General features: G+C 37.1%; 1 protein-coding gene across 9 annotated transcripts; it reads left to right on the forward strand.

The window, feature by feature from the left end:
- The first annotated feature begins 199 nt into the window (after positions 1-199).
- LOC132141285 (endophilin-B2-like) lies at positions 200-22,707 on the forward strand. Of its 9 annotated transcripts, XM_059550670.1 has the most exons (14): positions 200-420; positions 2,598-2,739; positions 3,952-3,963; positions 4,701-4,829; positions 6,987-7,120; positions 7,842-7,934; positions 10,035-10,097; positions 10,453-10,494; positions 11,572-11,595; positions 12,155-12,244; positions 13,508-13,608; positions 13,767-13,781; positions 13,963-14,209; positions 22,003-22,707. In XM_059550670.1, the coding sequence occupies exons 1-14, from the start codon at positions 358-360 to the stop codon at positions 22,108-22,110; spliced, it is 1,263 nt and encodes a 420-aa protein (XP_059406653.1). In that variant the 5' UTR covers positions 200-357; the 3' UTR covers positions 22,111-22,707. The 9 variants fall into 9 exon arrangements, with proteins under 9 accessions (XP_059406653.1, XP_059406654.1, XP_059406655.1 ...); XM_059550671.1 differs by lacking the exon at positions 3,952-3,963 and having other exon boundaries at positions 201-420; XM_059550672.1 differs by lacking the exon at positions 10,453-10,494 and having other exon boundaries at positions 202-420.
- The last annotated feature ends 821 nt before the right edge of the window (positions 22,708-23,528 follow it).

The following is a 23,528-nucleotide window of genomic DNA, read 5'->3' on the forward strand; positions in this document are numbered from 1 at the left end:
TTGTGAATCATCTATCTATCTATCCATCCATCCATCCATCCTTAATTGAATATTTAAGGAATGATACAGTTTACTTGTACAGACCACAAAGGTCTACTTAGCGTTTAATAATTATAATTAGCGTTATTGTATTAAATATATATTTTTAAATGGTTAGGACACCCAAAACAAACGTTTACGGTAACAGAAGGGTTAAATATGAGCGTCCAGCAAGGATGAGTAGATGATGGCCGATGTAACTGATGGTAACTCCAGGTTGCGCTGTCGATCCCGCCTCGTCCTGCACAATCGATCCCGCTGGAGGAACAACCAACAAGCTGATGTTGCCGAAACGCACACAGAGAAAACGCTGACACGATGGATTTCAATGTCAAGAAACTAGCGTCTGATGCAAGTGTCTTCTTCACTCGTGCTGTACAGGTATGAAATGACCCAGTGCTTTCTGATTATTTCACGGTAGTTGCGTTGAGCCATAGTGCAGCGCGTGAATTGAGGGGGATGGATGTGCGCAGCACCATCAGCGGGCTCCAGTCAATGAATGAACTGCTTCGCTCTGTTGGCCTTAACTATAGATCCTCACGCGAACACTCAGAAACCTCGCTTTCTGTCATTGTTAAAGCGAATAGTCTTTGTTTTTCATTTTGCGATGATCTGTCTTTTCCTCGCCATTGTAAGCCGACAAACGCAATCCAAGCCCGTATCCATTATTAATGGCTGTTCATGTGACAGCACTCGCCTACAGACGAAGCCCTGTTTACTACAAACCGTGGTAGTATGTAGTATATTGTAGTAAAAATGCTTGGGGATGCTCATGTTACCGTTTGTCCAAGAATTCCCAGGCTTTCGAACAATGCCCCAAATGCCAAAAAAAAAACCTTCAAAAAATGATTGAATGATAACTTATATATTAGTCTGTACATCACACAAAGCTGTTTTATTGTTTAATATTATTTTTCTCGGTGCTTGGCAGGTCTTGCAGCACAACATCACTGAAAGAAATCCTGTCAGTTATGCTACAATATTTACACAGTGTGACATTTATTATATTGTCAAAGCTTTATGTGTCTTATTCATAGTGGTGCCACAACCCCGGATATCACAAGACACCCCTGTCACTGTCAGTGTGAGGATAGCTCATCTGTTATCATGACAGCCCATATTCTCGGCTCATGGATGACTGACATTCAGAACTGCAGATGTAGAGGGAATCCTTCATGCTGAATGTGATTTATGTTTTTTTCCCTCTTTCACCTCAGGCCTGAATTTTATGCATCAGCAGGGGTCTTCCCTGTGTGTAAGTGAAATATTAAACACCAGCCCACACCTCGTCAGAGGAAATCTTTGCTGCAGGTCCACCGGCCTTGCCAGAAGCCTCCTGTTTATTGATGAGAGTCACAGTGCATTTGTTCTACTGATCTTTAGCATATTTGAATATCAAGTGAATATGAACTGCAGAGGCACAAACAGGCCGGTGCCATTCACCTGTCGGATCCTCTTCCATTTAATTCCAGTTTCATTAACTTATCTTGTTTATTGTTATGTCTCCCCTGGGAAGACGCAACAAGATCGTTTGCCTTCTGTAGTCTGAGTAATCAGGGAGCAGATGGAGGGGATGTCCCCTATCAGCCAATCACCTTTGCAGACACAGATAAGCGTCCCTGCTCAGCCAATCACTACTACTGTACCTGTCAGGGATTTCGCTGGGAGCAGATCATTATCACTCAAAGCCATAGTTCTATCATGGAGTTACTGCAGTCAGAGGCAGTGCACATCAGCTGTTTTTTAGGATTCATTAATGAATAGAAAGTACAGAATAATTTTTTTTATAACACTTTTACAGGCTTTACTGTCACATTTAAACCATTTAATGAATAAATATTAATCCTGAATAAAAGTATGATTTCCTCCTGAAAAAATCAGTGGTGTCTAATTATTATTATTATTAAAGCACCCTATTTAATAGTGTTGTAACTGATCGATTTGTATTTTATTATATTGCCTTTTATTACATGATCATGTTTCACATAGGTTTTATAATTAGTAATGTACTGTAATTGTAAAACAATCAATAGTTAATTAAATGTAATCATCTAGCCTATAATGTAATGGTTTTATGTTAAACATAGCAACTCACTGCAGGGCACACGTCAGATGTAACAATACCCATGCTTTAAGTCATATTAGCTTTTTGGATTAAAATCTGCCATGTGCTGTCATTGTCTTTCGTCAGAAAATGACTTGATGTTTTTGTTGCACTCAAACTTAATGTGTGATTCATAGCATTATGTGCTGCTTGATGTGGACTGTGAAACACTGTCTAAACATAAATATAGCCAAAAGGGGAATGGCATAATGCCAGCATATCGTGTGAATAGCTTTAAGAGTATGTCTCCTCGTCTTGCTGAGAATGTTGAGTCTCTGAATAGTTCAAGATTACTGCTTAATTGTTATTTAATGAGTTTTGTTTAGCTGAGACAACATTTTATGAGAAATTATGCATGCATATTCTTATTCTGTCAATATTTCCTGTGTTGTTGTATGTCTGGTTTGGCGTGCTGCTCTTACAGACAGACTGAATTGTTTTGTATGTTCTCCAGTACACAGAGGAGAAGCTTGGCCAGGCAGAGAAGACTGAACTTGATGCCCATCTGGAGAACCTGATTGTTCGAGCGGACTGCACCAAAAACTGGACCGAAAAGATCTTCAGACAGACCGAGGTGCTGCTTCAACCCAACCCAAGTAAGAATCTACATGGACGATATACGTTTAAAATCTTCCTACATTTTGCATCTACCTAAGCCTCTGAATTACATTTTCTTCAGGAAAATATTTTGTTATCATTAGATATTGTTTGAAATGTGTGGTCTTGTCCCCTAAATGCTGAAAAATGTCTCATGTTGTTGACATTTACCATTGACACGACGAACAGGAACATCCCTTTGTTGATATCAATCTGCCTTAATGTAACCATTTGCTTGATTGCACCACTCTGCATCAGCGTGAACATTTTGAGAAATTAAATATTCCTGTAGGGGCAGCCAGTGAAATATGATGCCTAACAACCATCTTAAAACAGCAGTGGTACTCAGGTGTCACGTTATTTTGAATGTACTGTATTGTCTTTGCACTTTGGGTTTTTATTTTCTCTGTTCTTCTTGCTACGGTAGTTTGACTTCTTATAAGAGTTAGCAAATGTTTTACAAGGGTGCTGAGATGTACAGCAAACTGGCGTAACAGTAGAAATCTGAGCTGTTATCATAGCTCTTATCATAGGACACTGTACTGTAAGGCACTTTGGTTAAAAATGTCTGATTACAAACATTTGCTTATTTACACTACTGTTTATTTGTTTTATATTAATTACATTTGAATGATTTCTGAAGGATCCTGTGACACTGAAGACTGGAGTAATAGCTGCTGCATGAATATTCCACTTTACCACCACAGGAAAAAGTTATCTTTTTTTTTTTTTTTTTTTTGTCATAATATTTTACAATATCACAGATTTATAGTGTTTTAATCAAGTAAACGCAGCCATTGTGAGCATAAGAGACTTCTTTCAAAACATTAAAACATCTATAGTAGTGTACAGTAGTTAACATTTGGTGGATCAAAACCTTTCATCAAAGTTGTCCTAAAACCTCAAACCAAAATACGTTCTTGTCTTAGGACAACTTTGTTGAACTTTTTTCGATCCACTTCAGATGTTGACTACTGTATATCGCATTTTGTAAAATTAGCATTTCATGTTCGCAGTTCACAAATGAATAAACAACATGAAACATTTTATATTAATATTCGTTCGGTTGTCATTTCAGAATCATTGATAAGGCCACAGATTTCAGATGTTTTAAAGCTCATCTTTGATGGCAGTACCTTTCATGTACATATTTAAGCTTTAGTACTAGTAAGAACACTAACTTGTTCTTTCTAACTCTCTCCATGCTCCAGTTGACCAAACTGGTGAGTATGTCTCTACTCCCCGTGACCTGTGCTTTAGGTCTTCAGTTGAATTCCTTCCTCAAATGGCCCATGTTTAGTATTAGACCCAATGTGTGAGGCTGGCTCTTCTCACTATGTTTTTGTCATGGTAGCACTATCCTTTTGCGTCTGAGTTTGGGTGAATATCTTGTGGTTTATCCAGACACCAGTTGAAACAGCTTTTTTTTAATCATCTGAATATCTTAACCAGATCTAGTTATCAATTCTGTAAGGTCTCTTCAAATCCCACTGGCAATGATTGGTCAAAGACTGTTGTTATTAAAAAAAATTATTACAACCACACATGGGTTTTTTGTTTTCATCTGTGATGTTTACATCAAAGACCCATGTTTCATTTATCTTTTTTTGCTTTATGGTCTCTCGGAACAATGTTCAAAATACTACAATGAAAGTATCCCGAAAATGTGCAAATCGTTAGTGAAATGTTTTTTTACTTTTACGATTAGATATTGAAAAGCAAGGAAGGTAACATGCATTTTAAGCTATAAATCTGGATAAATTAAATTTTATACATAAAAAAATGTAAACCAATATGTATACCAGTGTGATATTGTATATAATTATATATAATGTCAATTTTCGTACCCTCAATTTGCTGACTGTGAACTATTGGTTTGGATGATGGTGCAAAATTGTACACTTGATTTAAGTTTACTGGAGTAAACCCTAAATAACGTCTGATTTAATTCTTTTTTTAGGTGCACGTATTGAAGAGTTTTTTTATGAGAAATTGGACAGAAAGATCCCATCCAGGACCACCAATGCAGAGCTGCTGGGACAGTATATGCAAGACGCTGCAAAGGAATTTGGGGCAGGAACTCCATATGGTTCGTAGGTTTTTTTTGTTTTATTTTGGACTGTTTTAATCAGAAAACACAGAAAAGAAATAATAAAAAACAATTGAAAGCAGTTGGCACATAATCAAAGTCTAAAATAGAAGTCTGTACTAGAAGCCAATGCATACCAGTTTAACTTTTCTTTTAACTATTATTATTTATTTGATGCACCATATGAGGTGGAATTGCAGCTGCACATGTTCTCTTCTCTCTTCTTGCTGTGACAGTGCTATAGTAATAGAGATCTCTAAATCAAGTTAATGTTTAGCTGCATGCCTTGTCTCACTAGATGGCGCACTCTCTCTTTGACAAATACATGGGTGTACATGGATACTTGTAGGTTATAATTTACTGAGGAAAAGTGTATTAGATCCAGTAATTTTTTTTTTTTCTTAACTATTATGAGATATAACAATTGCTTGTATTTATAATTATAGCAATGCTGCTTAAAAAGATTTATTTGGTAATCACACTCTTAGCATTCAGTTTGAATTAAGAAATAATAAGAAAGAAAATAAATACAAAATCATGACCACTGCCAAGGTAAATATGATGCATGTAAAGACATGAAAAACAACAACAAATGAAAATATGTTTAATTTACAGGGAATCAAAGCAGCATCAGAGCATACAGGTGCATCTCAATAAATTACAATGTCGTGGAAAAAATCATTTATTTCAGTAATTCAACTCAAATTGTAAAACTGGTGTATTAAATAAAGGCAATGCACACAGACTGACGTAGTTTAAGTCTTTGGTTCTTTTAATTGGGTTGATTTTGGCTCACATTTAACAAAATCTCAACAAATTAGAATATGGTGACTTGCCAATCAGCTAATCAACTCAAAACACCTGCATAGGGTTTCTGAGCCTTCAGAATGGTCTCTCAGTTTGGTTCACTAGGCTACACAATCATGGGGAAGACTGCAGAACTGACAGTTGTCCAGAAGACAATCATTTAACCCTTCACAAGGAGAGTAAGACACAAACATTCATTGCCAAAGAAGCTGGCTGTTCACAGAGTGCTGTATCCAAGCATGTTAACAGAAAGTTGAGTGGAAGGAAAAAATGTGGAAGAAAAAGATGCACAACCAACTGAGAGAACCGCAGCCTTATGAGGATTGTCAAGCAAAACAGATTGAAGAATTTGAGTGTCATTTGGAATCCAAGGTCCTAGAGTCTGGAGGAAGGGTGGAGAAGCTCATAGCCCAAGTTGTTTGAAGTCCAGTTTAAAGTTTCCCCAATCTGTGATGATTTGGGGTGCAATGTCATCTGCTGGTGTTGGTCCACTGTGTTTTTTGAAAACCAAAGTCACTGCACCTGTTAACCAAGAAATTTTGGAGCCCTTCATGCTTCCTTCTGCTGACCAGCTTTTTGAAGATGCTGATTTAATTTTCCAGCAGAATTTGGCACCTGTCCACACTGCCAAAAGCACCAAAAAGTTGGTTAAATGACTGTGATGTTGGTGTGCTTGACTGGCCAGCAAACTCACCAGACCTGAACCCCATAGAGAATCTATGTGGTATTGTCAAGAGGAAGATGAGAAACAAGAGACCAAACAATGCAGATGAGCTGAAGGCCACTGTCAAAGAAACCGGGGCTTCCAGACCACCTCAGCAGTGCCACAAACTGATCACCTCCATGCCATGCCGAATTGAGGCACTAATTTTAGCAAAGGGGCCCCTGCCAAGTATTGAGTACATGCACATACTTTCCAGAAGGCCAACAATTCACTAAAAATGTTTTTTTTTTATTGGTCTTCAGAAGAACTAATTTGTTGAGATAAATTGGTGGGTTTTTGTTAAATGTGAGCCAAAATCATCACAACTAAAAGAACCAAAGACTTAAACTACTTCAGTCTGTCTGCATTGAATGTATTTAATACACACGTTTCACAATTTGAGTTGAATAATTGATATAAACTTTTACATGACATTCTAATTTATTGAGATGCACCTGCATGTCTAAAGATGCCTTATGTGAGGCAGAGTGTTTCATTTTGTGAGTTTAGGTCTCTGATGAAGATACCTTCATACCCCTTGATTAGTTAAATATGTTTGAAGATGACTTGACAGAAAAAGATTGAAAACATCAGTGCGATGTTCAGTTGTACATAATACTTTGTGAATGTTTGGCCTCTGTTTTCAGGTAGTACTTTGATCACTGTTGGAGAGTTTCAGAGGAGGTTGGGTGGAGCGGAGCGGGAATTCCTACAGATGTCCGCTATTAACTTCCTCACACCACTGAGGAACTTTCTAGAGGGTGACTGGAAAACCATTTCTGTAAGTGAAATTCATAATTTTGGTCTCAGATGCTTCACATCCTTCTGATATATTAGCCAACTTACAATAGCTGATAATGGCTAGTTACAAAATGAATGGCTGACATGCTTTTATGCTATCTAAAATATACTTTAATGTGATTTCTATTGAAACTTTTATGTCATGAATTTAAAAATATTTCGTCCCCTCGGAATTATAAGGTTCTATCTGACATTTTTGTCAAAATAGTTATTCACATATTCTTATTCAGTGACAACGTATTTATATTATGTGATAGATTTTTTTAATGTTCTGTACATTTTGGGACTTTTTATTGAAATAAACAACAAAGTTGTATCTATACAGTCGAATGGAATGCAAAAACTTTGAAGTTCAAAATCTCAAAACTACTCGGAATGCAGATAGAACCTTATAATTCCAAGGGGACGATTTGTAAATAAACATTTGTATTGAAGTTACAATTTAGTACATTATAAATATATATACATTAAGTGCAACTCTTCAAAGCACAACAAAAGATTATTTGATTTAATATGTACTTTAAAGTCAAACTTTTAATTTGACATTTATCATGCAAGTGTATTCTCTTTATGTACACTCAAGTGGCGTATTAGTTTCTTTTTAAAAATATACTTTTAATATATGACATACACTACAAATGCATAATCAAGTAGACTTGAATATTTCCTTTTTTACAATAGTCTGTATGTTCTGTTTTCAGAAAGAGAGAAGGCTACTTGAGAACCGACGTCTTGACCTGGACGTTAGCAAAGCTCGGCTCAAGAAGGCAAAGTTAGCAGAGGCCAAGGCTGCTGTGAGTTTCATTTAGACTTATTATATCACCATCATCACATGCCTTCCACTCACGTTCTCTCATCTCCTCCACCACCCTCTCATCACAAAAACTGCTTATGAGCTTTTAAGAGGAATTCGGATCTCTAAAGGAACATTTCAGGAAGTATCACCACAGCTCGAATTCACACAACAAGTTTACAAGGTCAATTCTGATTCTGTGGCTTGTGCTGCACACTTTTTTAGTTCTCATTTGATGACGTTAGTTAATGCGTTATCCAACATGAACAAACGATGAGTAACATATTTGTGCAGCATGTATTGATCCGTTATCTTTATAAAACAGCAATTGTTCATTGTTTGATCATGTTAGTGAGTAGTGGATCAATATAATATAATGTAAAAGATTTATAGTAATTGATACTGAACAGCGGTTTACAAATGAATCCCTTTTGTATAGTGTTACCCGGTTACTGTATCATTTTATTCACTGGCCCTTTGTCACCTTACATTTTCCAAAAGTGGCTCCTGTTTAATTTGAGAATCCCTGAAAAAGTTAATGCTCCTGGTTTATTCTGCTTGCGTCACTGAAAAAAAAGGTTGTTTTCCAGGAACTATCTGCTATGTGAAAGATATTTATGAGGGAGTTCCAAGTACCGTCTTGGAAGCTCTGAGTCAGGAGGCATAAGTTAACATCATTCATGAATGACTTCTCCATTTCTCACGTTTGCTTCTCCATTTTTATCCCTTTCAGTGTTTTAATAATTTGAGGTTTACAACAGAGGCCTGCGTCACATGCGGTTTTATCATGTTTTGATATCGTCCTTTCCTCTATCAATGAGATTGTTTGCTAATACACCTATTTAGGTGAGATTTCCAGGGCGTAACCAAACTATTATTACCTTTTTGACCTCCAAGAGGAACTTAGTAGTTTATTATTTGTGTGTGTGGGTGTGTGTTCAGTTGAATACAATTATGACTCAGTCAGCAGGTGTGCATAGTGGTTTGTGTGCTCTGTGTGGAATTTTTTTCCTTTTTCATGTATTCACTATCATGTTTCTCTCTGTTGTCATTTTCAAAGTGTGAGGGAGATGTGAGTATGTGTGTGTGTGTGTGTGTGTGATTTCTCAACTGCCTTTCACCCATGGCTGCTTCCTGCAAGCTGTTACATGTAACAACCACCTCTGCAGTACCTTGATCCAAAAAAAAGCCTTTCAAAAATCAGTTCCTTTTGAAGTCACAGTTGCATTAAATGGCTGCATGTACGTCATTTGTTTGTTTGTTTTTTTTTTTCTCATAATGTACTGTATATTATAGAGCAGCATTTCCCAACTGAATGTCCGTAAAACCCATGACGGTAGTGGAGGGGTTTTGTGAAATAAAAATGATAGAAAAGTTAAAAAGAGGGGGAAAATAATCCTACGCTTTTTTAAAGCCAAATATAAAAAAGGAAAATTTAATTATATAGTATGTATGGTTTTAGTGTGTATAATATAATGTACACACACACATATTTTGGATTGTATGCATGTGTATATTAATAACTCATTTTATGTATATCTGTGATATTAAAATCGTGTCGACTTTGGCTAATTTCAACAGCATTTGATTTTTACAAGAATATGGCACATGGAGACCAAAACATTCAGAAAAAAAACTGCTCTTGCTCTATACAGTACATCTGTACTAAGATAAAACCTTACTGTTTATAATGCTCCTGGAAAACAGCGACAAATTACAATTAAATTAGCTTTTTATGGTAAGTAATGGGTACCTTACTTTAACCCTTAAGCACTAAAACGAGCTATTTGTAAAAACTGCTGAAATAAATGATGACGATTTTGATTTACTCTCTTTTGTTATTATTAGTATTTTGTTTGTAGTGCAATGAAGTAATACCAAATTTAAAAAGAAAAATTGCAGCTGCCATCCTAATATGTCTGTTTGTGTGTGTTTGTGTGTGTGTGTGTGTGTGTGTGTGTGTATGTGTGTGTGTGTGTGTGTGGGAGAGGTTACAGGCTGGTTTGTCAAGTGTTTTCTGTTTTTATTTGTAAATCTGAAAATAGTGTTGTCTGCTGGGTCAGTACTTTGTAAAACTCTGTTTTCCCCCCTCCACCTGTAGGCTGCGCCTGACTTTCAGGAGACTAGGCCACGCAATTATGTTCTGTCGGCCAGTGCATCTGCGGTAAGAAGGCTGCAGACCCTTAGCATTAGAAGTCTTCCCCCACACACACTTATTTTTCCCTCTCTCTTTCTACATGGCCTTGATTTGTACACTATACACTATTTCCCCACCAATATCTGCACCAAAATTTAAATTAGCAGGATGCCCTCCGACAGTCGTTTCTCTGTGGGGGTTGTATAGCAGTATACTGTTATGGTGGATAAAAATCATCAGCTAAAGCACTTTAGATATACAGAAGCATCATCCTCAAAAAAATTTGAGGTGGTTAAAAATTGCAGGTGATGGTGAGAAAAGGGCCCAACTGAAACCTTTCAATCGTCCCATCATCTTTTTTTTTTTTTTTTATTCCACGCAGTTGGATAGTGAAGTTGATTCATCTCTGATTGACAGAGAAAAGGTTGTATGAACTTTTAATCTGAAGTGAAGCATTAAATAAAGCCCTCATAGAGTAGTGTACTTCCAGACAAGCAGCATTTATTGTGTGTGTCTTGTCTGCACAGCTCAGTGATGGACATTAGCATTTCCTTTCTTGTTGACCCTTTGTTTAAAACTAGTCCTGCTTTCCATTCTGTCAGTGTTGTGAGTTAACCACAGTGTCACTTTCTTTTTTTCCGTCTCCCTTCTTGCAGTGTTGTATGTGTGTTTGTTTAATGTTTTGGGGACGAATGAAGCAGTACATCTATATAGTCGATTAGTCCCAGTAGTGCATAATAGTGTTTTGTTGTTTGTGTGTTCATATAGATATGTTATGTACGGTGAAACTCAAAATTTTGGACACAGCTACTCCTTCTTTATACTTAAGTGTGGAAAGTCATTCAAGCATTTTATTAAAAAACTTTCTGGAATGCTCAGTTCTTATTTATTAGTTGCAATAGAGTATAAAGTGAAATAGATTAAACCGTAGTATTGTGAAATATTTTTCTATTAGTTTTCCATTTGAAAAGATCTTATCATTTATTCCTGTGATGGTAAAGCTGAATTTTCAGCAGCAGTAACAGTCTTCAGTCTCATATAATCCTTCAGAAATCGTTCTAATATGCTAAAAAATCCTTATTTAAGCATGTCCAAACTTTTGACAGGTTCTGTAATATAGTTTGCTTTTGATGTTTGTAAAAAATGATAACATCATGTCAAAACATGAAAATCCCCCGTGATGAACATTTGCAGTGGAATGCAGGGGGTGGGAAACTTTTTTCTATCTTTCACTTTTTAAAAAAAAAAAGTGTGTGTGTGTGAGAGACCTTAAAAAGGGTTCAGGATCCTGTACTGCTTATTTGTCTGATGATTACATTAGACTGTCTCTTTCCATCTTAAGATCCCGTGAAGTGTAACAGTTCAACACATTAAGAAAAAAAAAAAAATTATGTTAGCTATTTACATTTATATGTGAATTTTGGTCAGTGTTCTGTAAAGAGAGGGTTTGTGTTAAGTTGTCATCACTGTTCTTCTCTTGTCGTTATGCTGCATGTTCCAGCTGTGGAGTGAGGAAGTGGATAAAGTGAGTATTGGGCAAGATCCACTTCTTCTTTTGCTGCTGTATAGACTGCATATTGATGTACGTAATAAATGTTTACATAATAACTGGGGTGTGACAAGATCTTGTCACGAAATTTCCCATTGAAGTGAAAAGCTGTCTCGCAATATTGCCATGACAGAGTGTCTCCAAGTGAGTGTGAAATGAGCATAGTTGATGCCACCGCTGTGTTCACATTACATGCCTCCACTATCGTTTTGCATTTTTATATAAATAAATAAACATTTAATTCAGTTGAAATATGGTTGCTTCAATTCTAAACTGATCTGTACGTATTATCTTGCACTGTTCATTTGTTCCCGTGAACCCGATCTCATGACTCAACTCTTGAAGTGTCTAATAATAACATATGTAATTCATGTGACTAATGATAGTTTTCTGCTCCAACTGCTTCTGTACACATCTGTCAATCAGACTTAACTGCTCATCATTCATTTGCTTTGACAAGAATGTATAGTTGAGCTATGCAGATAATGTAAACTGAGTTTCTTTTGTTTTGTTTGTTTGTTTGTGGCTCCGCCAGGCAGAGCACGAGTTGCGTGTGGCTCAGACTGAGTTTGACAGACAGGCAGAGGTCACAAGCCTCCTGCTAGAGGGCATCAGCAGCACACACGTGAGTACCTGCGCTTCTCACACTCGCACTTGCATCTGAATGAAGACATACGGTCTTAAAGGGGCAGCAGCCTATAAATATCTGCTGTTCCATTAGTGCCACCTGCGGTCAGAGAGTGACATTTGCATCTTATTCACAAAGCTAAAATTGGATCATTCCTTTTTTTTCTTTTTCTTTTTTCGTAATTATATAATCTTATTGCAGTCTAAAAATAGGAAATGTATTTAGCATCTTTTCTTGGAGCATGATTAAAATGCAGTGGTTGCCTCTGATTTTAAATGGAAAAAGCACAGCCAAGAGATTTATTTTATTTGCATTATTTAATTATTTGATTTGGGACTTGTTTAAACATTTCAAGTTAGTTTTTATTATTTGATATTTCAATTTCACAAAGAAATGTGCAACATATTGTTGCATAAATAATAAAATGACATGTTTTCTTTTATAATTTGACTTAAATGTAATTTTGTTAAAAAGGCAAAATTGTGAGAAATTTGTCTTGTGAAATCAGCCTCATGAATAGTGTCACATAGCATCGCATCGTGAGTTGAGTGAATCGTTACATCCCTATATGCTACTAGTTTTTGCTGTGGTATCAAAGAAGTATTCTGTTATTTAAGTAATAAAGAACCATGTTTTGTTTTGCTCATCTGATCTGTTACTGAAAATCTAGTCTTGCTTAGCCAGACCTTCAGACTGACGGCTGAAGGTCTGGAATCTATGGCAGCTTTCATTGGCCAAGTCCTGCCCATGAGGCCGTTTGACCAACATGTCAAACAACCAATCACAATTCATTTCGTTCAGCGTCACTGTAACAGAGTTTGTAAACCAGGAAGAGCCGGCGACCATTCAAATGAAACTTTAATAATTAAATAAGCACAAAACACAAACAAAAACCAAAACAGGAAATAAAATCTAAAATAATATTGAGCAGTTTTCAACATTGCTAAAAATACTAATGTTTCTTGAGCCCCAAAGCAGCATATTAGAATGATTTCTGAAGGAACATTCTACAATGAAGTCTGAAGCAGTGGCTGCTGAAAATTTTAGCTTTGCCATCACAGGAATTAGCTGCATTTTTTAATATATTGTAAAAAAGGGAAACAAAATATCTTAATATTTCCGAGTATTAATGTTTTTGGTGATTTATTGTCTGTTTTTTTTTTTTTTTTTGAAAAATTCTGACCCCAGTCTTTTGAACAGTAGATTATATCTCTTTCCAAGTAAGGAAAAAGACTTTTAAATTGTGCAACTCCAACACAGGTGAACCACTTGCGCTGTCTACATGAGTTTGTGGAGGCCCAGGCTGCTTATTACACACAGTGTCACAAACACATGCAGGATCTTCAGAAAGAGCTGAGCAGGTGAGAACTTCAGTGAGGTGCAGCAAACTTAAAAATAAACATAAACCACTATTTGTTCTTCTGTCCTAAAGCAATTGTATTTAAATAAGACCATGCCTTACTTCTTGACATAATCTTTGTGCTGATTTTTTCTTCTGCTTTTTCTTTCCTGTTCTCAGTGCAAGCGGAGATACGTAAGTTACTTTTTCCATCACACTGAAAAAAAAGAAAGTTTGCTCACTAAATATAAATGATTACATTCATGTGATTTTAAGTCTTTCATCTTTTATATCATATATGTGTCATGTGTGAGCAACAGCTAGATATTCATATTTATTCACATACACTGTTTTTGAATCTGTGAATCTGTTCCAGGTTTCCTAATGCTTTTGCTGTGAACGCCTCCACGTCAGGGGTGTCAGCAGGCCCTTCTGCCCTTTCCACTGCCACCCAACCTGGGGCTTCTCCACCCGGTCGTCCCCCAAACCCCTCCAATGCCCTTGAGTCCAGCACACTGAAGATTGACGAGGTGAAGCCTCCCTCCACTGGCACTCGCAAGGCCAAAGTGCTGTATGACTATGATGCTGCAGATACAAGTGAACTTTCCCTTCTCGCTGATGAGGTAGGACATGAGGAGGTCTGTTTATTCTCTTTAAGAATCCGTAACCAGTAGCTACTCTGCAGTGTTGGGAAGGTTACTTTGGAAATGTAATAGGTTACAGATTACAAGTTACCCTGTTTAAAATGTAATAGTAGTGTAACTTTTTCAATTACTTTATTAAAGTAATGTAGCTAATTACTTTTGAGTACTTTTTGATTACTTTTCTAAATTTGTGAAAATTAAAGAATAATAAATAAAAGCATATACATCAACTTAAATACATTTATCTAATAAGCATGTGACGTATTCTGTGTAATAAACTCCTGAAACATTGGTGTTTCTTTTAAACTGCTGTCTCTGTATATGATGATAGTTTTCTCAAAATAAGTAAAATGCACATGAAGTGACACAGAGCAGTTCTAGAAATTATGTTTATGTGCTCGTGTACTCCTATATTGAGGCAGCAGAGGTTGAAAACACTGCGAGCTTCAGTAGGCCTATGTGTAGTAAATGAAACCATGTCTTTGCCATTAATTTACAGGAGGGGCGGACTGGGAAAAAAATCAGACTGGAAAATTCAAACTCATACAAACAAATTCACGGACAAAACTATTTTTTGTATGGACCTGACATAAAAAAATGTTTAAATCTTTAATTTGGGGACATGCAAAATAATTTAAAGTTCTCTCCTGAACTGCACCTTCACTTCCATTTTTCTCTTCAGTCTTTTTATTTTGCCCTGTTATCCATCTCTCTCATGACTTTAATACTCAAGATTGAACAAAACTATACTTTACAATACAATACTACAATATCTTTATAGAAAAATCCTAATACTGTACACGAGTCATGTTTTTCCCTTACAAAAGTTAAACATGCTTTTATTAGCCTATATAAAAGTAAAATAACCTTGTTTTTTTTTTCAAATGGATTTGTATTTATTTTTAAATAAATACATTTGTAAAATAATTTCACATTTTTGGTTATCACAGTTAAACAATAGTAACCATTTTCTCTGGATTTATAGTTAAATATTAAAATGTTAATTTTCGTAAGGGTTGTGTTGTTGTCTGTCGTAGCTCCCCCTAAACCTATAAAAAAAAATCTTAATTTTTTTCAGCTAAATTACTACTGTAACATTACAACAGATAATAATGACGTCCTTTATATAGTATTTTGAGTGATGACTGATGAGCAACGTGCTGCTGCTTGATTAAATAAATAAAAAAACAAAGACAAAAAAGCATCTTTACAGATGAAACTGACCTAAAACCCTGAACAGAAGTTCTGCTTCTCTGCTCCAGCAGTCTATTCTCTCTCTCTCTCTCTCTCTCTCTCTCTCTCTCTCTCTCTCTCTCTCTCTCTCTCTCTCTCTCGCATTGATTACTCTGAGTCTGATCCAAACCGTTTTGCGGTGGCGCGGAGAGCGCGCGAGTCATGACTAACACTTCATGATTTATTAGAGATTTAATTATCAAATGGCGGATTCGCAAATGATCGCTTTAGTACATTCGGCAGGCAATTATACAAAAATGATATTAAATAGTGGGGCAAAATCGGCTGCCAGGCCACCGGGAATTGTCCCGGTTCTCCCGGTGTCCAGTCATGCGCCAGATTCCACAGACACGCAGAATGTGCAAGTCATATATTGCATTTTTGGGGCTTTATATTCACAGACACTAGTCGATGTCATGTTTTGATTCAAGTGTACTGACCTACTTTTGATTTAGTCATCCAAAATGTGGCATATTCCGTCCACGTTAGGCATTTCGTTTTTATGACTGGATTCTACAGACTGTATTTCCGCATCCCGGAAATTATTAGGGCGGTATGTCTCAGAATAGTCAGTGCAATTTGGGAAATAAATCAGTTAAATCTGTATGTGGATGTGTGTAAATATTCAAATGTAATCCCCTTTGTAATCGTTAAAAATTTCATAAGTAACTGTAATTTAATTACTCATTTTTTCGTAGTAACTGTAACTAATTACAGTTACAATAATTTTGTAATTAAATTACGTAACGCCGTTACATGTAACTAGTTACTCCCCAACACTGCTACTCTGCAACTGTAGCTGATAAGCCACAAGCTACTCAAAAGTTAAAGTAGTTAAGCTGCATTTGAGCTACCTTTCTGAAAAGTAGCTAGCTACTAGGGTTGGGTGATGTCAACCAACCTGGCATCGGACGATGTCTACAGTGAAACATTGTGCGGGGTTAGAGGTGTGGACGAAGCGTGTAACAAATAACACTTTTAACCAAGCCTTTCATGAACTGTAATGCAACAGGCTGATGCTAGAAAGCAGCTAACCTTTTAATGGTAATGCAACGCTGTTTGATAACCGCCAGCAGAAGAACAGCGAATGCCATGAGCACTTGAAAACAGAGCCCACTAGACAGTGACCATGTGCTGATTCTGTAAGCGTCTCTCACTGACAAAAGAGTATACTTTAAAGGCACAATATGTAAGCTTTTCATAATAAAAAATCCACAACTTACTTGCACAGTGTTGTATACTGCATGCAGTTGTGTATCCTGTATTAGCAGGGCTGCCAACTTTTGAGTTCACCTTAGAGTGAGATTCTGGGGCGTGGCTTTGTTATGGGGGAGGGGCTTGCGGAGGGGCGTGGCTTGGTATGGAAAAAAATACAAACACAACATCCTTGCATTAGCAGAAGTGTAGACGGCTGATACAAGCATTCTTTTCTTGCATGTCCCTAGCCGTGTGTGCTAGTGCATGCGAGGGCCAGTCGCGTTTCCACTGTCACTTCCAGGGCTTGATCGTGCCTCGCCAGGGCTTCCTCGGGGCCAATGGCTAGGTTTTTTTGGCCCGACGAAAACCTTGGGCCAAAGCGGGCCAGCTGGGGCTAGAGGAGGGGTTATGAACAAAGGCGGAGTTTCTCCGCGTCTAGAGAGCTCAGCGCTGCAGATCATTTCAGAGAGATAACAGCTTTAACACCAGTATTAAAAACTTTTTAAAATAAGTTGAGCTCAAAACTCCCTCTTAGTTAGCAGCGTTTGAAATAACTTGATCCGATGTGGATTATAATCACTAAACAAGGCAGAAATATTTATAAGCGATGTAAAAGACTATGCACGCTAAACATTAACGTTACCTTAGTAAACATGGTAAATATGACCGCTTGGATAAATCAGACGTCAGCTTCTTATTCTCTATCACAATTGTGTATTTATTAAGTAACATTTTATCTGTCGTCTTGTTTCGTGAGTTTAGCTCCACGTTGCATATCATCAAAATATAATAATGATTTTTGTTCGGGAGCTTTTATTAAAATAGAGAGCGTCTGCGCTGCGGATCATTTCAGAAAGATAACATGCTTTAACACCAGCATTAAACACTTTTTAATGAAAATAGCAGGCTATTTTCATAAGCGTTAAAAATAAATAAATAAAATAGAAATAAGTGTATTTATGTGTGATTTAATTTTGAGTCCTGATAAATTAAATCAATATGATCAATGTATCACTTATTTTATAGTTAAAACATCAGTGCTTTTGAATTTGAATATATAACAAAGCATGCAAACAAACGGCCGCTTTTATCATGTTCGTTTTGTGATCGCGCATGTTCCAGTGACTTCTTAGTTTTCAGATAACTTCTCTTTGTTGGTGAAATGATGAGGTTGCATGACGTTGTTCCTGAGAGGCGTGTAAAGGGCGTGTTTTAGTGACGCGCAGCGGAGCTTCAGGCTCCACTGTGGAAACCCTGCGCTATTCTGGCCTCGGTGCTACTGGCCCGAGGCTATTAGCCCCGCCCCGCCCGCTTTAAGCCCTGGCTCGCACTGGCCCGACAGTGGAAATGCGGCTCCTGACACTTTAGATAACATCCTATAACAGAAAATTCAAATTTATGCATACTGACACCGCCAAATATCAAATATCTGACTTGACATTCTGTTTAGAAAACAATAATTAACATTTACCACTAGGCATTAGGGCTGTCAAAATGGCTGAAAAACTAAATCGAATTTTTTACTTGTATATTATCAAAATTCGAATTATATTCGAATTTAAAATGCATAATTTCAGTTAGGGTGAAGAGAAGCTTTTTGCTTCTATCCTGATGCCACAAGAGGGCGCATCGAGCAAAATATTACTAATCCACGTTTAATAAATGCATTAGAATACATGAGTGTTAAGTGAATAATATTTAAAAAAAAATTATAAACCAATTATAATTAAGTTGCTTAAACAACTATAAACAAAACAGCATCATGTATATTTGCATAGTTTAATACAGAGCGCGGAAAGCCAATCACAGAGTCCATTTTACATTTAAAAACATGAGATGCAGTGGGATGGGAAAAACCCACCATAAATTCTCGAGATAAGTTTTTTAAAATTTCATTTTAATTTTACATGGCTTTCTAAACATCCGGCTCTCTTGTGAGAGACGCGAGTGTGCGAAATGCGTTCTATGTGAACAGCTTGATTTAGGTTTTGATGTAAACAACGTCTTCTCCACATTGTTGTTCTTTTTTCCGCAATATTTTGAAAGAACATCGCTGCAGCACTGCATCTAGTGGCTTTAACTGGAAAGGCTAACAAGAAAATTATAATGCAATGAAACTTACATTGTCAACGCATCTCGAGCTGCACTGATAAAGGCCAAAATATACTTGGGCCGTCCGCATTCACGCACCGTCTGCAATATGTCATTTTCATCATCAAGAGGGCTCTTGGACAGCTGCACTCCCCGCCCGTGTGCAGGCAATTTATGAGACGTACAAAAGAGCATGCACGAGGTAAATGATGAGACGGAAGTGGTACTGTGTGTCGAGCTCATCCGCCTTTGGAGAGTTTGGAATGTGAAGTATACCCGGGCAGGGCCTTAAAAGCAGCCTCCTTTTTTATTTAAAATTCGACGAATATTCGAAAATCTTTTTTTTTTTTTTTGACAGCCCTAACGTTACTAGGTTTGTCCAGATACTGTTTTTTATGATAAAGTTATGTAAAATAACTGCTCAGTGCTGCTGCAACAAACAACTCTACTAATGCTAACTTAATTCTATATAAACTACAGTATATAACCGCATAGGCTTATTAGTTACTAGCCTAAACTGGACGGAGACAAGAAGCGCCCTGTAACTCACTGACCTGCCTGCGTTCACAATTCACACGGTTCAGATGGGAGGGAGAACGGCTGACTACAGTTTATGGGAATAAATTGTGTATCTCCCTCACAATTGTCACAAAAAAAAACAACTAAACTGTCTGTCTGGGCTCTCTGCGAGTTGCTTTGCGAGATCATGCGGCGCAATTTTTTCCTCACTGCTGCACTACTGCGTGAGAATATGGGGGTGTGGCGTGAGAGCTTGAGAATTGGGTCAATTACGTGAGTCTCACGCTGAATGCGTGAGAGTTGGCAGCCTTGTGTATTAGTTTCTGTGAGGATATATGCATTCCTACCAGGACTTATTTAATATTCAACAATGATAAGCCATGGTTTAAAGCAAAACTCAGACATCTTCATCAGGCCAAAGAGGATGTCTACAGAAATGGGGACAGAGTCTTGTACAATCAGGCCAGGAAACACTGAATAAGGAAATTAGAGCAGTTAAAATGAACTACGCTAAAAAGTTGGAAGATCAGTTCACTTCCAATGACACTGCTTCAGTGTGGAAAGGTCTGAAAGCCATCACAAACTACAAGGCACCATCCCCCAGCACTGAGGCGAATCAACAACTTGCTGAAGTCCTGAATGAGTTTTACAGATCAGTGAGGATGATGTGCGCCAGGTCTTCAGGAAGAACAAAAGAAGAATGGCACCAGGCCCAGATGGTGTGATACCAGCCTGTCTAAAAACCTGTACTGACCAGCTGGCCCCCATCTTTTCACAGATCTCTGCTTCAAACGTGTCATTATCATAACCATTCCAAAGAAACCCAAGATAAAAGGACTTAACGACCTTTGTCCCCTGACATCTGTCGTTCAAAAAACTGGTTCTGGCTTATATGAAGGACATCACTGTATCCTTACTGGACCCCCTGCCGTTTGATTACTGAGCAAACAGTATGTGGATGATGCAGTCAACAGGGGACTGTACTTCATCCTGCAACATCTGGACAAACCTGGACTTATTTGAGGATCCCGTTTGTGCACTTTAGTTCGGCTTTCAACACCTTCATTCCAGCAGCCCTCCAGATCAAACTAACCCAGCTATCTGTCCCTAGATCTATCTGTCAGTGGATCACCAGCTTTCTGACAGATAGGCAACAGCTAGTGAGACTGGGGAAAGTCATGTCATACAGCCGAACCACCATAACTGGTGCCCTTAAGGGATATGTTCTCTCCCCACCGCTCTTCTCCCTGTACACCAATGACTGCACCTCTAAAGACTAGGGATGGGCGTTTTCCACAAATATCACATTCGAATATTTGAGCTCACAAAAAACGAATATTCGAATATTCGTTTATTTAAATTAAGTTTAATGAGTCAGACGTTATTTTTCAGCAACATTTGTTTTCGTCATTTTGAACAAGCTTACAATAAGCTTGAACATTACACATCGTGTTTTGCAGCTGAAAACCTTTAACAATGCGTGCAAACAAACAAAAGTACAGATTAAAAGCAAAAAAAAAAAAAAGTGAACAAAGAAAAACGTAAAGCAGCCTGCAGCAATTATGCTATTGTACAGAATGTAGCTTACACTTAACTTTTAAACTGTCAGCAAATCTTTTTTTCTTTTTTTCTATTGTTTCAAATGTTCTTGTTAAGAAATACGGGCATGTAAACATGATTGGGGGAAAGTCGGCTCCTTAGTCTGTTAACAATAAGGCCGGCCCTGGAGAAAACGCGCTCTGACGACACAGACGTTGGCGGGACTCACAAATAACGGTGTGCTAAGCGAATATGTTTTGTGAAGCGCTTCGTGTTTTCGTTTCACCACTAAATGGGATCCTCATCTGGTGGAATACATGGCTCCAGCAAGAACTGTTCCCACTCGTCTCGGCTGGACTCTCTGTAATCATCGCTGAAGATGATCATATACAGCACTGTGGCTGCAGTAGAGCAATTCAGATTCCTGGGAACTGCCATCTCTCAGGACCTGAAGTGGGACAATAACATTGACTCCATTGTTAAAGGGTTGGTTCACTGCACTATTAGTTAGCAATGCTGGAACTGAAATGTGTTTTGCGCATGTGCGTGTGCGTATGCCGGAACAATTTCTTCAGCTGTTTCCTTATACCAGCAGAATAATGCATCAGTGTAAAAATAAATGTGTAAAATAAAACCAATTTTATTTTATTAGAATGTATTTTTTATTATAACTATTTCTAATGTAATTATTATACAAAAATATAAATAACAGATCTTTTATATTTTTATAAAATATATTTTAAAAGATATTTTATAACCCTCTGTTTTTAAATAAATGACTTTTTGTACTTCTCTGTATTGTTACTTAATGCTTTTTTTCTTTCTTGCCTATCTTGGTCAGTTTAAACTAAAGTTTACTTGCAGTCTCTGTGACATTGCCATTTTTTTAATTAAATGGGCTTGAAACTTATAGGTTTTACGTTTGAACCTTGCCATATTGCCAGTGTCATATGATTCATCCTCACAGACCCGTCTCGGATAGTAGGCCTATAAATCTTAATCCTCAAAAGATGCCAAGGGGGTGTCTGCAGATTTGAATTTCTTAATACACGTGTGTAAACCACTGTTTATACATGTCTGTTGTTAAAGTAAACTTGAATGTATTCAACGGGTCTGCGCGTTGCACCAAAGACAGTCCATAGCAAAATGTCTGCTTAATTTTTTTCTTTCTCTTTCTTTATGTTATTCTGTAGCTTATTACTGTCTACACGGTACCTGGCATGGACCCGGACTGGCTTATTGGAGAGCGAGGCAACCTGAAAGGCAAAGTGCCTGTCACATACCTGGAGCTGCTGAGCTAGATGCCTCGTCCTCTTCACAAATACCGAGTCACACTGAATTATGCATGAACAAATAATCAAGCACTCCTTAACACTCAGTGAATTTATCTGGTTTCTTTTTTTTCTTTTTGGGTCTGTCATGTTACTGTACATAAATATGTATTATTATTTTTTAGGCCCTATTTATATGTTCTATGTGTATGTTGTTTCAGTTGAACACTATCCTGCCTAATGCATTTCTTTAAGTAAATGATTTTATTTCCTTTATGATCCTGTGACTGCTATATTTTTCCAAGTGAAGAAAACAAACCGAAAAGTTTTTGTGTTTGAGCTGGATCTGAGTCTGTGTGTGTGTGTGCGCGCACGTGTGTGTGATCATGAAGACAGAAAACATTTAGGCTTTGGTTCTTTGGGTGTGATCTCGTTCACCATGCTTGTATGTTTATACGGTCATTGCTTGATATCAGCACTTTTGATTCCAAATGCAGAATTTTGTGTTTTGTCTGTGATTTGAGAAGATCGTGAAGGTATAAGGTGCAGTTATGATGTACAGTATGTGGTTAACTGTGATCTGCTCATATTCATAAGACTGATTTTCTTTAATTCCAGTGGTGGTACTTCACACCACTGGTGTGAAGTACAGATGCTCAGTCATCACCTCTCCACTTTCATCTTTGTGCTCTTAGCTTGTTGGAAAATGCAATGCATATTGAAGAATACAATGGAAATATATAATAAAGAGAGATTTACTGGGTTTTGATCTTGATGTTGTCTTTTTAATGGGGCTTGTCGTCTAAAGTACTTAGCGGTGAGATGTTATCAACTGGTTTTTACTTCTGACTAGTTTAGTGTTTAGTTTAGTTGCTGTGATTTACTAATGAACTGTGAGGGACATGCAGGAAACTTTACTCCACTGACAAGTTTTGGAAAAACTTTTGGAAAATATTGCAGTGATTGTACAAGATAGGGCAAGTTTTTTTTTTGTTTCCTACCATCACTCAGAAGGAGTGGAAGAAGGAGTGGAATTTTGGAATCTTCTCTAAACATTACCTAGCATTATTTTTAGCATACAGCATTGGGTGTTGTGTATAAAAAAAGAAAATAAACAACTTTTGATGAGAATTGGAAATTGTGCGCATAATTTTATTTATACAGTAATCTGCTAAATCCAATTTTATATATTTTATATATACACACACACACACTTAACATTCAGAAGTTTGGGATCAGACAGATTATTTTGTTTTTTAAAGGTGTTTATATGCTCATCAAGGCTCCATTTATTTGATCAAAAATACAGGAAAAATTTAATATTGTGAAATACACATTAAAATCGAATTTAATCCTGTGATGAAAACTGCTGTGCTGCTTAATTTATATATATATACACAATTTAAATTTATGCATTTAGCAGATGCTTTTATCCAAAGCACCTTACA

The sequence above is a fragment of the Carassius carassius genome, chromosome 5 (genome assembly GCF_963082965.1).
Source record: "Carassius carassius chromosome 5, fCarCar2.1, whole genome shotgun sequence".
Classification (NCBI taxonomy): Eukaryota; Metazoa; Chordata; class Actinopteri; order Cypriniformes; family Cyprinidae; genus Carassius; species Carassius carassius.